The 14,299-nt window shown below is 42.9% G+C and overlaps 1 protein-coding gene across 4 annotated transcripts in view; it reads right to left on the minus strand.

The window, feature by feature from the left end:
- Positions 1-14,248, minus strand: part of GOSR1 (golgi SNAP receptor complex member 1) — a 31,545-nt gene extending 17,297 nt beyond the window's left edge. Inside the window, exons 1-6 of one of the 4 annotated variants that reach the window (XM_068655759.1) lie at positions 14,104-14,248; positions 13,837-13,945; positions 11,990-12,077; positions 11,677-11,784; positions 10,085-10,176; positions 9,602-9,676 (exon numbers count right to left, since the gene is read on the minus strand). In XM_068655759.1, the coding sequence (XP_068511860.1) occupies positions 9,602-9,676; positions 10,085-10,176; positions 11,677-11,784; positions 11,990-12,077; positions 13,837-13,945; positions 14,104-14,134 (503 nt within the window). In that variant the 5' untranslated portion in view covers positions 14,135-14,248. Of the gene's footprint in view, positions 1-9,601; positions 9,677-10,084; positions 10,177-11,676; positions 11,785-11,989; positions 12,078-13,830; positions 13,946-14,103 lie in introns of all 4 variants that reach the window. The other 3 variants (XM_068655758.1, XM_068655760.1, XM_068655761.1) reach the window with 3 other exon arrangements.
- Positions 14,249-14,299: the final 51 nt, after the last annotated feature.

Consider the following 14,299-nt stretch of genomic DNA (forward strand, 5'->3'; position numbering starts at 1 on the left):
CATGGACCGCAGCTAATAAGAAGATTATTTTTTCTAACTCTGTTTAAAGAACAATTTAAGGGATGAAAGCAAAAAAATCAAGGGAATCCCTCCTTCTGGGGTGGAGTTGCTTGAACCCAGGGATCCACCTTCACGTGGATCACAGGTTGTTTCTGGATATCCAAATGGTCTGCATCTCCACTGAGCTCCGTGGACTTGTCTGTGAACTATCAACAGAGCAAATAAATGTTTCTGCAAAAAGAGGAGTTAGCCAAGAAAGCTCTTTGGCACACAAGAGAGACTCCTGGGGAGAGTGCCTGATGTTTGAGCTTCCCAGGAGGGTGAGTAACAGCAATACTTCTTCCTTTAAAGCAAATCTATAAGGAAGTAAGAGGCTTCTCGATAATCTGCAGTGTACAGTTCACCCAAAGCTAAAAACCCAAAATGACAACAGCTCCCAGCAGCTCAAGGAGGCGCAGCAGCTGGTTGCCTATCAGCAAGCACAAAGCCAATGCCAGCACGGCACCAACAGCCACGGAACGAAGTTTCTAGAGGCTCTCTGTTCAGGGTTGTGAAAGTTCCTGGACAGACTGACCCTGCCGTGTAATTGCTCCATATTACCCACAGGAACAAAGTTAAATGAACAGAGAGGGGCAGGCCTTACTGTAAGTCATTATCAGTAACCACAACTGGCAGAACGGTTCCAGTAACTTACTAATGGACTCTATCGGCATTTCCTCACATCCTACATGCTGCATGCAGAACTAGCATCCAGCAGCACTGCTGCTTGAGTTATTTCCCCTGGTTTAAAGGATATAATTTAGATTATGCCTTCAAGCAAGGGGAAAAAACTCAAAACCCAGCAACACCTGTGAGCGCACACGAACAGTTTTCCATGCACAACAGCGATCTGACAGAAGAAAAGATGATCTCCACTGAGATAACCTGTCAGTACTGGTTTGCTGTGCACACACAGAAGAGGTAGATGCACAAATTACAAGAAACACAAGCTGCTTATAATCTGTACCGTAACAAAAAAAGGTTCCACCACTTTTTTAGCTCAGTCTTTTTTGCCTCAAGCTAGACAAAGCCAGAAAAATACTCACACGTTCCTAAGTAAGGGAGAAAAGAGAACACAAAGGAGAACACCTTCCAGAAGAGCCCCACCATACAAACCTTTGCATTTAGTATCTTAATGTCTTTCTAATTTCAAGTGAAGGCGGCACAGAAATGAAGAGAGTTATCCATGAGATGACAACCCAGTTTTATTTTAGTACGAAGCCCTAAAACACACGTTGGTTTTCTGCTTCCTAACTCTGCATTCCACCTGCTGTGGCTTTGATGGCTTTTTTTTTTTTGGTAGGTGGAGAAAGCTGTAAGGCTTTCATCTAGGGCTCAGCCAAAGTACCTACTGTTAGAAGTACCTACCTGTTTGTTATAATTGGGAAAACGGTTCTCAGAATTGTATAGTTAACAACATACTGAACATGTCATTTAGAATTTCAAGTGCATGCTACACTTAAACAATCTGAGGTCCAAATTTAAGATGCAATTCATGAATCTATCAACGGTTTTCTTCCAACCCAATTTCACTGCTTGCCTTTTATTTAAGACTGAACAAGATGCCTTCTTTCAGGAGTGAGGATACTCAGTACAAACAAGTCTCTCAAGCGACACCAAAGCACGCTGCATCCTTCACTTGACAGCAAAACATGCACCTTGAAAGGTTCTAAGCAATACTGTCTTACTGGGGTAAAATAGGCAAACTTTGATGGTTTTGTATCTAATTCTGCTCACCAGTATGGATTTCAGCGAAAGTATCCTCAGAAGATGGGAGCTGATGCTTCTTATCAAGCCGCTAGTAAATCAACACGCTGGGACCTCTGTGTGCCCTGCCAAACAGCAGCTGAGAACGAGGAGAACCTCATTCTGAGGCATTACTACAGAGGTTCAGATTCAATAAAATCAAGAGAGACATTTATACAGTAGTATTATAACTTCCAGGTTCCACTTCAATAATCCTAATGATCAAAGCACAGCCAGCTCTGTTAAGGATCGACCTCTAATAACTCACACAAGAGGTGTACGCTTCAGGAATATTTCCAAATATCCAAACCAACATTTCCTCTAGCCTAGTGTGAGCATTCCTAAGGAGGAGTAATCACAATGGCAGAAAAAGATGCCCATGTGGAAGCCACCAGTTTTTCCCAAAGATGCTTGTTTCATAAAACATTTCTGCAGGGAATTTCTGCATTACGAATGCTTTCTGTAACAACAGAAGTATCTGGCACATACTTGTCTCAATTTTAAAATGTTTTTCTACTCATAACTAGAGATTTTAACATGTTCTTTAGCTAGAAAATTATTTATACTATACGCATTACTGTTGTGACTATATGTGAAAAAACATACAGCACTGACTGAGAATAACTAGAGCACTGTAATCATTGGTGGCAGCTCCTCTGAAATATGAACTGATTTAATCATCTTAAATAAGCTACACAAAAGGAACTCTCTCCAACTCCACAATTGTTGATTCTGTTCAAACAAGGCACCTACTTTTCAGAATCAACCCATGCACGATGGATTTCAGTACTTGTCAAATTCCTAATTTCAATACCGACCTTGGGGGGGAAAGCTGCCCTAGTTAAGGAATGGTGTTTAAAGGAAAGCTAAAAGCAAATAAAACATGCATCACTGTCTTGTTTATTTCTGAAACAAGCAACTAGCTTCAGAAGCGCACACAGGGCTCTGAAGTTTGAAGTGTGGTTTTATATCCCTCCCTCTCCCAAATTGAGGGCACGATGTTGTTTCTGACATAAAGCCCAGAACCAAGAACCAGAGCAGAGCTTTAGTTTCCCACCACCCTTTGTTCGTGATGCATGCAGGTAATGTTTCCTAAGTGTGTTGTGAGGGTTTGTCCTTTAGTTTCTGCAGACAGCTGTGAAGACCTAGGATAGTTTTCAGGCTCTTTCCTGGGGTACGTGGAAATTCATGCATAAGCTTTCACATTTTATACAGGTGAAAAACAAAAAATGGGTTTTGAGGCTCTCAGTGCTAACGTCTGTTTGCATCCTTTGTCACCTGCATAATTCAATTTAACAGCTCACTTAACTCGGTAGTGGAACCATAAAGGAAGTCCCCAAATTGGGTTTTCTGCATGTGGTGTTTTCTCCTTATAACAATATCACAACAGCCACAAGTGTCAGGGAATTTATTGATGACAGAATTTATAAAGCAATCTAACTATAAGGAGAGCTTGCAAATAAACCTCATGAGACTAATATCATCTTTGTTTTAATGCTTTTTGTTTGTTTGTTTGTTTTCTAAAGTCCTAAATATAGCATGGGAAGATGAAAAACACTACATGCTTTTAGTCTAATGAAGCTCAAACTATTTTTTAAAGGGAAAACCTCTTTTAAATCCCGACGTGCTAGGCTGATTTTCATATTCTTTTATAAAATTATTTATAAACAGTAATGACACTCAGGAGAGCATCTTCCTTCATTGCCTGCAGCCTTTGAGCCTCCCCAAATTCTCATTAAACCACTTCAATGACTTGCTCATGCAGTCATATTACGCTCACACAATAAGCAATAAAGCGTCTTTGTTGCAGGAGACATGTGAACTGCCTCCCTCATTGAGAAATATTTACTATTAAAATGAGAAAATAGATAATTTGCGCTCAGTTTGGCTTTGTGGATAAGCATCATGTGAGAGGCATGAGTCCTGCATTCAGTCTGGGGCTGTTACTCAGGAAGGCAATCCAGCTGCTGATGAAGTGGCCCTGTGTCATCCTGCCATGAATTTTCAAGAGACAGAGGTCCTGCCAGCAGGCTGGGAAATAAAACTCATTCAGCCCCATGCAGAAACCAGGCTAAGGGAAGGAATCACTGATGCGTAACTACGATTGGGAAAATTGCAGCACTACGAGACAGCAGAAAGGGAAAACAGGCTGGGATTTTGAAAGAGGAACACAATAGCAGTTGCTGTGCACCTTTAAGCTAGCGCTTGTGATACCACGGAAGGTCCTTTGCTCAAATCCCTTCCTTGAAGACCATTTTATTTGTGCTGCCTCTCAGATAGCACGTACACCCCTACCCAAGAAGTCAGCATCACTGGATCCACAGCTCCATTTAGGTGAGCCAGGCGGCAGCGGGGTGATTTCCGCAGTTGCCCTGACTGCCTTGCAGAGGCACCAGCACGTACTTCTACAGCAATTTATTTCCCAGCTTTCCTTATTCCAGAAACAAAGAAAAGGCAGCAGTGCTATTTAATTGCATTCGGGAAAAGGGTGACACAGCTCTGCTAGAGCTCTGGCAGTTAACCACCAGCAGAGAAACATTTTAACCTAGATTCCTCCCTCTCCTCTCCCCTTGTACCTTCCAGTTGGGTGGACAGAGAGCTGCAGCCTTCTCTTACTACCGCACAGCAAGCGTGCAGCCCAATCGCATCTTTTTCAGGGCTTCCTGGCAAACAGTCCAAGCCGAGCTCATAGTATGGGTTGTCCTTTGGTAGCAGATCTATTTTGTTCCTTTCATAGCTGCTACGAAGCGAGGAGAGTTATTAATTATAAAGCGCTGCTTCAGGTAAAATCTGTATGAAGAGGACGGAGCAACAAGAACACCACATTCTGCTTTGACATGAAGAAAAGATAAGTTTTTCCCGAAGATGCAAGTCGAGCAATTAAGAAAATCCTTACTGGGCCTGAGCGAAGCGGAGCTCAGCAGTTCTGGGGCTGCAGAGCCGGCAGGCACCCAGCACAGAGGCTCAGGGCGCTTCTCCCTCCCCGCTGCTTCCCCAACCACCTTGGGAAGGAAAAGGGAATTGGCAAAAAAGGTGTTTTACCCCACAGGCTTTGTCTCCGAGAGAAGATGGAGATGCACAAGAGAACTGTCAGCTGGAGCAGCTGCTGCCCAGGCACCTGCGTGTCCCCCCTGCCACCAGAGGCGAGGCTCCGATGTCACAGAAGGGGTGACAACAGCAGCTTCTAACCCAGTGCTGAAGGGCCCCTGAAGCAACCTGAGCAGCAGAGGTACAGTGAATGGAAATCGTGTGCTGGCGTGAGGAGCAGAGCAGAGTCGAAAAAGAAAAGGAAATTAAGTCAAGGTCGAAAACTGGCAGCTTTTTCCACAGTGTGCTTATAACCAAAACCTTTGTGAGTTGCCCCAGCAGCTCAGGAAGCTGGCTGCTTTGTGCCAATCAGCACTGAAGTGACTATTTGTGAGTAACATCAGTATTAAGAGAGAAAAATGGTCACAAAGTCACTCCCTCTATTAAGATCTGGACTGTATTAGGAATAAAGTTTGAAAGCAGTTTCCCGGTGATTATTCTCTACTGAATGCAGCCATCTCTGCACAAAAAACAACAGGAAATTTGTTATAGTTCTGTGGAAAAATGAATTGCAATGGTAGTAACAGCAATATTCAGTACTTCTGAGTGCTTCACAAACATTAATCTACCCTAAACATCTCCCTGAGCTAGGTATGTATTATTTAGAGCACCATTACACAACTGCTGCACATTCCCCTATTTCTTCTGCTCACTTCTCTCTTACCTTTTTTCTTTCCCATACAGAACTCCCTCTTCGATCTGTTCGCTCTCCTCCCACTCTGCCTCGAAGTTTCTCACCCTTCTACCTGGACACCCCTACCCTCTGTGCTCGCAGTGCTGCAGGTCCCAGGACTCACACGGCTGCTTTATGTCCTCGGCTGGTCTGAAGGCTGTGCAGGTAGGTGCCCCTTGCCTCATCACACCACTTACAGGCTCCACACTAAGCTGAAAAATTCCTTACTGGAGAGCCCGATGGCCTGCAGAGCAGCACTCACCAGGAACACACGGTCATCTGGCAACTAAAATCAGCTCACGGCATCTGCGCCAGCACAGGCACCACCAGCACTTCTCCTGGGAAAGGACAAATGCCTGGATATTGAGAACTGGAGCTGAGCAGCAAAGCTACAATGACAGAACAAATCCTGCAATGACAGAACAAATCCACTACAGCAAAAGCTGCTGAGCCCTAAGTGCTTCATCCAGTTTTAAAAAGAATTCATCATGGACAATAAAATCTGCAATTTCTACCAAAATCTTGGAAGCCTCCGTCACTTTTTACACCAATTCACCGGCGCCATCACCTGAAATGACACCAATCACAAACAGCACAAGTACCGACGTGGGGGAAGACATTTCACTTACAGCACACACACACACACAATATTGCAAATTTAATCAAAAGCATTAGTTCTTTGCTTGCTGACTTCGGATATAGCTCATCAATTTCTGCAGAACTTCTCAGAGCTGACAGGACTCCTTCCTCTGAGGCAGCACTTTTCAGAGCAGTTCACAAACTGCAAAGCCAGATCTATTAATCAAAATTCCTGATTCCATTAGATGGAAAAGGGTATTACAAGAAAAAGAATTACTTGTTTACTTCCCCGGCTAAAAGCACACGAAGACATTCATTGAAGTGTGCAGTGCTGAGGGAACAAATATTCAGAAATCAACTGCAGCCATTACTCTATTTCATTAGTTCTTTAAGTACCTGATGTGCCAAAAAAAACAGAGCTGTAAAGACAAAAATATTAACAGGGCAACGATATGCAACAAGAGCTGTCGTTTTGCCTCTTTTTAATTAACAGGTATTACATTTTTTATTAAAAAACAAAAGTAGGCATTAGTGGTTCTCTCTCCAGAGGGGGCAGAACTACCCCTGAACTGCCTGCACAGAAATAAAAGCTGCAAAGTAAGAGACTCGGAGACTTCACAGCTCTCACCCGCAGACAATAAAACTCCCGACACATCTGCCTTCCTAACGAAGGCTCCTGCTGCCCTCGAGCACAGCCCGCTCGTGCCAACGGCACTGACACAGCAGCCAGCCTCACCCAGGGGATGTGAATCCAGCTGGATGCTCGAATGAATGGAAATGAGCATCCAGATGGATGCTCCTGTGGGTGGCAGAGGCATATCGAGGGCTCGCACAGCGCTGCAGGAATTCCCTCGGTGCTTAATATGCGCCCAACCCTTTTACTCATCGGATTTTGGTACTCGGATTTTATTTATTAAACACAATTATCTACGTACATAAAAACAAGGCAGCTTCTCCTTCATTCTCTGTATTTCCAGAAGAGAGGATGTTCAAAACGGGACGGAAATCTAAGAAGGCAGATGTGGGTAAAAGCAGAGACCCAGCTTCTCCCCCAAGACCCTCCCAGAGAAGAGCTTTCTGGCTCCCCTCCCTTCACTCCCGGGTGAGACACCACCACAAACAGCACCGCCACGACTGCCAGTGTGCTTTTTAAAGAGCACCCGCAGAAAACGACGCCAAGAAAAACCCAGGTTTCCCCTCTTCCTGTCTCACGTGGTGGCACGCAAGGAAAAAGGCTGACAGATGAGGCTGCTACTCCGAGCTGGGATAACAGCTCCTCCACTCCCCATCAGCAGATCAGGGAATAAATACGGAACAGGCCATAGCACTTTGTATCATGATTAAGCAGGGTCACAGCCAGGGAACGCTCCGGTGCTCGATATGAATCCGTCTCTCCCGTGGCATTATTTCATTACTCTGCAGCACATAATGACACGCGCGCACAGGGTGTGTTCCCACCTCCAAGCTCTTGGCAAAGGTTTCACAACTTCACTGAGAATACGTGTTAGTTCTTACCATTGTGCCTTTGTGACCCTTTATATACATTGCCTCGCTCTGTCAATTAGTCCAGCACCGTGATTTACTGCACTGCAAATGCCTGACATTTCAAAACTCATACAAGGCTTACCCTAGGAGCACGCCTGGTATAATTTGCCAGCTCCTGGTTATTTCTTGGGACCTCTAGCTAGCTTTTACAGCTTTTTGGCATTCATAGCTCACTAACTCTTTCTCTGAAAAAAAATATGTTGAATCCCTTTAGTAATTTCCTCTGCCTGTATCTGTTTCTGAGCTTATGCACATTCTCAATTGAAAAGTTTTAAACATCTTGTAGGCTTTGATTTCTCATCCTGGTTGTCTTCTACCCCAGATTTCTTCACACCCCTTAGTTATCTCCAAAATGCAGCACTGTTCCATGATTAGTTTTGTGCCTGTTTCCTAAAGATCCTCAGCTTGCATTCATTTCTTGTTTACTTTCTCTCAATGTTGTGTGTTTTTTGAAGTCTTGACATTTTCAAATTGTCACCTAGAATATGTTTTAACTGTTTCTAAAACAGCCTATTTTTCATGCATTTTTATCCTAAAAACATACTGGAGAATGTTTAAAGAGATCAAAGTAACCAATGCTTCAAAGAGTGCTATTCTCAATTTCTAAAAACATCTGCCAGATAATGTTTACAAAATGTTTTGAACTTTTCAAAACAGTGTACTCAGAGGAACGTAAGCTTTTTAGAAGTATGTAACTCCAGAAATATTTAATTTGTAGCTTTACAAAAAATACCAAATGTAAAAAAAAAAAAAATTACTACCTCTCAAAAAAAATCACAACATCTAGAAAAAATCCAGTTTACTTTGATGAATCTATGTCAATTAATCTAAGCATGACATTTCAGCTAACATTCATCTCCAGAATACTAAGCCTGTTTGTTTGTTTTCCTGATCATCCATGTCTAATAACAAATTCAACCTAACCAAAGTCATAATTCAAACTTTAAATTAATTTACCTCAAAGTCCTAAAGATATCGAAGAAAACTGAGGATGGTAGTGATAAGCCATAATCTTAAGTTTTGGGTTTTAATTTCCTGTGAAAGCTTTTTGTGCAGTTCCGACTGGAAAATAAAGTTCTTTAATAAAGCACATTTGAAAAAAGCCACAGGTAATTCTTGTTTATAATGAAAGCCTGCCCTCTTGTGTAAGGTTGGAGTTTAGCATGACTAGAGTTACGAACAGAGACACAAAGATTGGTGCTACTTCATGACTATACATCACGATGGTCTAGAAACCATAAACCTTCCAGCACTCTGTCAGTGCACTGCTTTTGCTGTGTGGGGAACGTACAAACAAGCTACTCATAATCTAATGCTACCTGCAGCAAGAAGAAAAAGAAAGCACTTTCTGCTTTGCTTTTTATCTTGGCCAATAAGGTAGAGTCAATTTCCAAATATTTAAATGCATGGCTAAGTTTGGCATTAGTCCCTTCCATAACCTTTTGTACACATTCAGTACAAACAAACAAAAAAACGTTCTTCGCTACTTAGTGCTGACAAATAAAGCAAAAGAAAAGGGAGAACAGCTAACTCACTGTGACTTTCAGTTTCATTTAACCCTTATCCCAGTTAGGATACTGAAAAGGCATTTCCCTTCTTATGAAGAGAGGAGGCCAAGTGACTTGGGAAAGCCCACAGAAGACAACAAAAGCCACTGAGTGCTGACAAGATCCTAAAGCTGAAATCACTGAAAACTACCATAACTACTACCAACTATACACATCTTACAGTAAGCACGAGCAACAAACATTTATCCAGCTGTGTAAGTAGCAGCACTGTCGCAGAATACATAGTGCAAGGCATTCATCAGGGACATTTTCTAGAAAAGGACAAAGTTTTCTTCCACACGTTGAATTAAGAAGGTTTTATCCCCCCGAAACGTTAGGCACCTCCAATGCAAGTAAATGTGCAAGTTAAACAAGTAACACCTACTTTCGAAGGTGCTCGTGTTCCTTCAGGAATAGTTCTGTTCTTCTGTTATTCACACCAGACCCACTTTTATATGATCTACATGAAAAAAAAAATAATTGGAAGACATTTTCTCCAGAGGGTTTTCAGTAGATATTATTAATCAACTCGTATGCATTTCATGCTTTGTTACTCTGAAGTGACCGAACAGGAAAGCTCCAGTCATGCTAAGACATTTTTGAAGTGATTCAGCATAGCTTAATAGTTTTACTTTAAAAACATGAATTCCCTTTCAAAGTTAAAACAGACAAACAAACGAACAAAAATATCCATCAAGGAATCTTATCACAAACTCACTAAGAGTTGTGAATCCAAACAATTTTTTTTTGCGTTGTTCAGAGCACAGATGATTAACCTAAGCCAAGTAATCTCCTCCTACAGGAAAGTACTGCCTCCTCCCTCCCAGTGCAGGACCATGTCATTGCTAGGACACATGCTACGACTTACTCAATATCTTTTCGTACTGATCCCAACAGATTTTCCCTTTCTCGTATCGCCAAAAAGTTCGCTTTGGTTTTGTGGAATTCATGAGTGTAGTCCTGTAATAAAACAATTAGTCCAAAATTAGGGTCCTGAGATCATGTTAACAGAACAAGATTCTCAAGTAAGATCCAACCAACTTTTAAAACGTTAACTATTCTCTAACAAGAAGTGTAAGAGAACTTTATTAAATTAACATCAAAACTGCTTGGAAATTAATATAAAGTATTTTTAAAACTCACTTTTAGCTGCTGTATTTTGGTAGCTATAGCTAAGGTCAAAGTGGAAGATCCACTGTTAATTCCTTCTCCCAATTCCACACATCTTCAGCTTTCTGCTGGATTATCAATTTGTGCTGAAATTTCCCATTACTGGTTGAATCAAAAACAACAGTAAAACCTACTGATTTGATGTGGTGAGGATGCTCCTTGGTTTTTGTAGTTAAGTTCCACTGAGCGAGAAAAAATATTTTCTGAACAATGAAATCAAAGATCTTCAAGTTGCGTTTCAAAACATTTCAGGCAGCTTGAAAACCAATCCAACTGGTAACCAGTGTCCAGTACAACACCAAAATCATTGTGATTTTTACAAAACACTGCTTTTTTAATATTCTGCGTTGTACAGATACCAAAGAGAAATTAAACTGTATATGACTGCAGAGAACATGCAAAGAACAGGCATTTTTAATATTATTATGCCATGAAAACATCACCAGTTTGAAACACTGCTCATTTAAACAGATTAGTAGCCTTAGCCATCATGTTTCCTTCAACTCCCTTTATCAGTTCAGATGGTTTTACAATCACGTTTTCCTATCCTAAATGTAGGAAGAAGCCACAGTCCAGTTTATGTAGAACATCCACATGACGTGTTTCAAAAACAAGTTACACTAATTAACACAAACTGCAAAACATCCCAAATACTCTTCACCATGACAACACAGCAGCTAAAAGAGACCTGCACAGACTCAGTTCTACAATCAGTAGAAACTTCCAAATGAGATTAACTTCCATATTCAAGTCTTTCAACTGCCTTTTTTTTCTTTTTCTTTTCCTCCCACCAAGCAGCCTCCTTGGGGCAGCTTTTCCTTTATCAGAGATTGCTGGTCGCAGTTATTTTAGGTAACTAAATGCTATCAACCCCTGCATCTCAAAGCAATACAGCTTCATTATAATATTTTTATTTTATAAAGAAATCCAGCAGGAAGTAATGCTATGAATGCACAGATAACTGGATAAATCATACTCCCAGAGCACTTAGCGTTGAAATAAATATTTACACTCATTTGGAGAAGTTTGTTTCTACAAACGTTTTCAGATCCTGTGCTTGCAACACATTTGAAGAAACCTTTTTTTCAATTAATCAGACTTTTTACTTGTTGCAGGTTAGGCACAGTAATACAGTACTCACAGACTCCTCCCAGCCAATTGGCATCTGGAGCGTGTTTGAGCATATGTACACAGTACATCCATACTGAGATAAAACAAACAAGTATGCTGTGATACCAGCATTACTAGTAATTATTTCAACAAAGCAACACAATAAAACGTGTTTGTTACCTGTAATATGTCTCTGTGACGCTGTAACGTATGCATTAGTGCAGCATTCAGGGATGGGACTCCTGCGCTGTTTGTGTATTCTGCCATTTTGTCATTTATTCCAGTAAGCTGGAAGGGATAAAGAAAAAAAAAAGGCTTATTCTTGTAAGAAAGTTACAAGGCATCAGATGAAGGAACTCCCCCTAACAACAGATGCACACTTTCAGAAACATTTCTCTATCACCCACTCTAGTACTTCGTAAACACATATCACAGAAACCTGTACTGTAACACTTTCGAGGTGCCAAAGTAAAAATACAATAACCAGAGTTACCTTTCCCAGAAGCTGTTCAATCTCCACAGCCATGGTCTCAAACATTCTGTCCTGGCTTGACCCATTTAAGAGAGGAGTGGTGTCAGAGCTAAGGGGGGGAAAAAAAAAAAAAAAAAAAAGCAGTTACTGAAATGTCCACCTTGCATCACCTGGGGAAAATATAACCTCCCCTTGAAAAATACTCCTGACACCACACACTCATCTAGTACCAACGCCCTTTCATCCTCAACTTTTAAGCTCAAGTTATTTTCTTATGTTTTGGCACTAAGGAGCACTGAAGGATGGGTATGTTACATCAGCTACAGAATTACACTTCAGTTACACAGTGCTAGAACAACCCACTGAGCTGTTATGAAGACAAACATTCTACACAGCAGTGCGTACCACCCAGCTTATCACCATTTGTTTCATACAGCACACCTTCACTATTTTTTTTTTAAGATAAACTAAAAACACAATGCAAAATCACACCTAAGCAAGAGAACAGCAGCACACCGCTTAGCGTGCCAACCTGCAGGCATATGGCAGCTAACACCTTTCAGAAAACACTCTGTTTTGATTATCTATTGTAACTAGAGTCAGAGAAGAAAGTTTTGCAGAGGGTGGCAAAATAAGTACAACAATTAGATTACATAGCAAGTAACGTATGAGCTTAAAAAAAAAAAGACAGAGACTAGGACTTTTGACTCAAGGGTAACGTGATCATTCTTGTGTTGCTCTCAGGCTTCCAGAACTGGAAATTCAGGGGAAGATTAAAAAAAATATTCAACCATCCAGAAGCGTTATACCCAACCCACCACAGTATGCGAGCTCTGAGAGCAAGAAATGCTCTTACACTTCAAGCAAATAGGACCAGATTTCCTAAAGAAGTAGCATTTACTCAAAAAGACAAAGAGCACACAAGGCTGCGGGTTTGTACCTATCAAGATATAACCTACAGCACTGAGAAGGATAAATGTGGAGTTAAGAAGAAAAAAAAAATCAACGCATATACAGGCAGCAGTCACTCATAACTGATACACGATGCTGAGATCCACAATTAATAAGCAAAGAACAGCATTTTTAAAGACTGTGCACAGGGACAGAGAAGCAGATAATTACTGCTGTGGGACTGCAAAAAGGCCTCAAGGCTGCTGTTAAGCTGGAAAGAGTCGGGAAGTTTTATTATACTAAATCTCCAGTGAAACATAAATCTACCTAATGCAAGATTATTCTGTTATATGTATATATATACAATTATTCTGTTATATATACATATATGCACATACCTGGTTTATATATAACTAAACCTACGTATAGCTCTCACTCTGGCTACTTACCTGAGGAGCACACCAGAAAGTGACAGCCACCCTGGAAAGGGGAAGGCAACAAACTGCCCGCTTCCCTTCCCCGCTCTCCATGCTCCCAGCCGCAGTGGCCGCAGCTCAGTGCCCGCTTCCCCCAGCTCCGAAGCAGGGATGAGGAGCACCACAGCAGCCCACCAGGGCCACGTAAGGCTAAACTGCCAGACCCCATGGCACTTACTGCAGCCTCTGAGAGCCTCTGCTAAGTCCATACAAGTAAAAGTGGAAAACGCCACCTGGCATCACGCTGAGAGGAGAATCACAGAGCTGTGAGGGGTGGGAAAGAGCTCCAGGATCACCTGCTCCAGCCGCCCACCGCCATCCCCCCCTAACCCACCTCCAACCTCTCCCTGAACCCCCAGGGTCGGTGCCTCCCCCCCCCTACCTCAAGCGCTGCGACGAGCTTAAGAAACCGAGCTTAATAAAAATAAAAAATAAAAAACTGAGGTGGCGGCAGGGAAAGCGACAAATTAAAACGGTAAAGAAACGTGTTAGTACCTATACCTGTCGCGCCGCCCGTCCCGGCCGCCGCTGTAGCTGGTGCAGAGCTTGCTGAAGGAGACCAGCTTCAGGTCCAGCTCGTTCTCCAGCTGCCTCGCCTGCTTCCGCAGATCTGCGGGGGGGGTCGGAGGAAGAGAGGTCACAGCCCTGCGGGGAGCCCCCAAAACCCCGCGGGGAGCGAGAGGGGGAAAGAAGCGGGGAACCGCGGCCGGGCCCCAACCGCCCCCACCTCAGCCCCAGTCCCCCCCCCCCCCCACGGTCCCCACTCGCCTTCCCAGTAGTTGCTGCTCCCCGCCGCCATCTTTGTTGTCCGACGTCAGCCGCGGCCCGCCGAGACGGCCGGCACGGAGCGGGGCGGAGCGGGGCGGGGAGCGGCGGGAGGGCCGCCCGCTGCAGCGCCCCCCCGAGGCCTGCAGCCGCCTCACGGCACCCCCCGGCCTCCGACCCCCCTCAGGCCCCGACCCCC

Source organism: Anas acuta, chromosome 19 (assembly GCF_963932015.1).
Source record: "Anas acuta chromosome 19, bAnaAcu1.1, whole genome shotgun sequence".
NCBI lineage: Eukaryota > Metazoa > Chordata > Aves > Anseriformes > Anatidae > Anas > Anas acuta.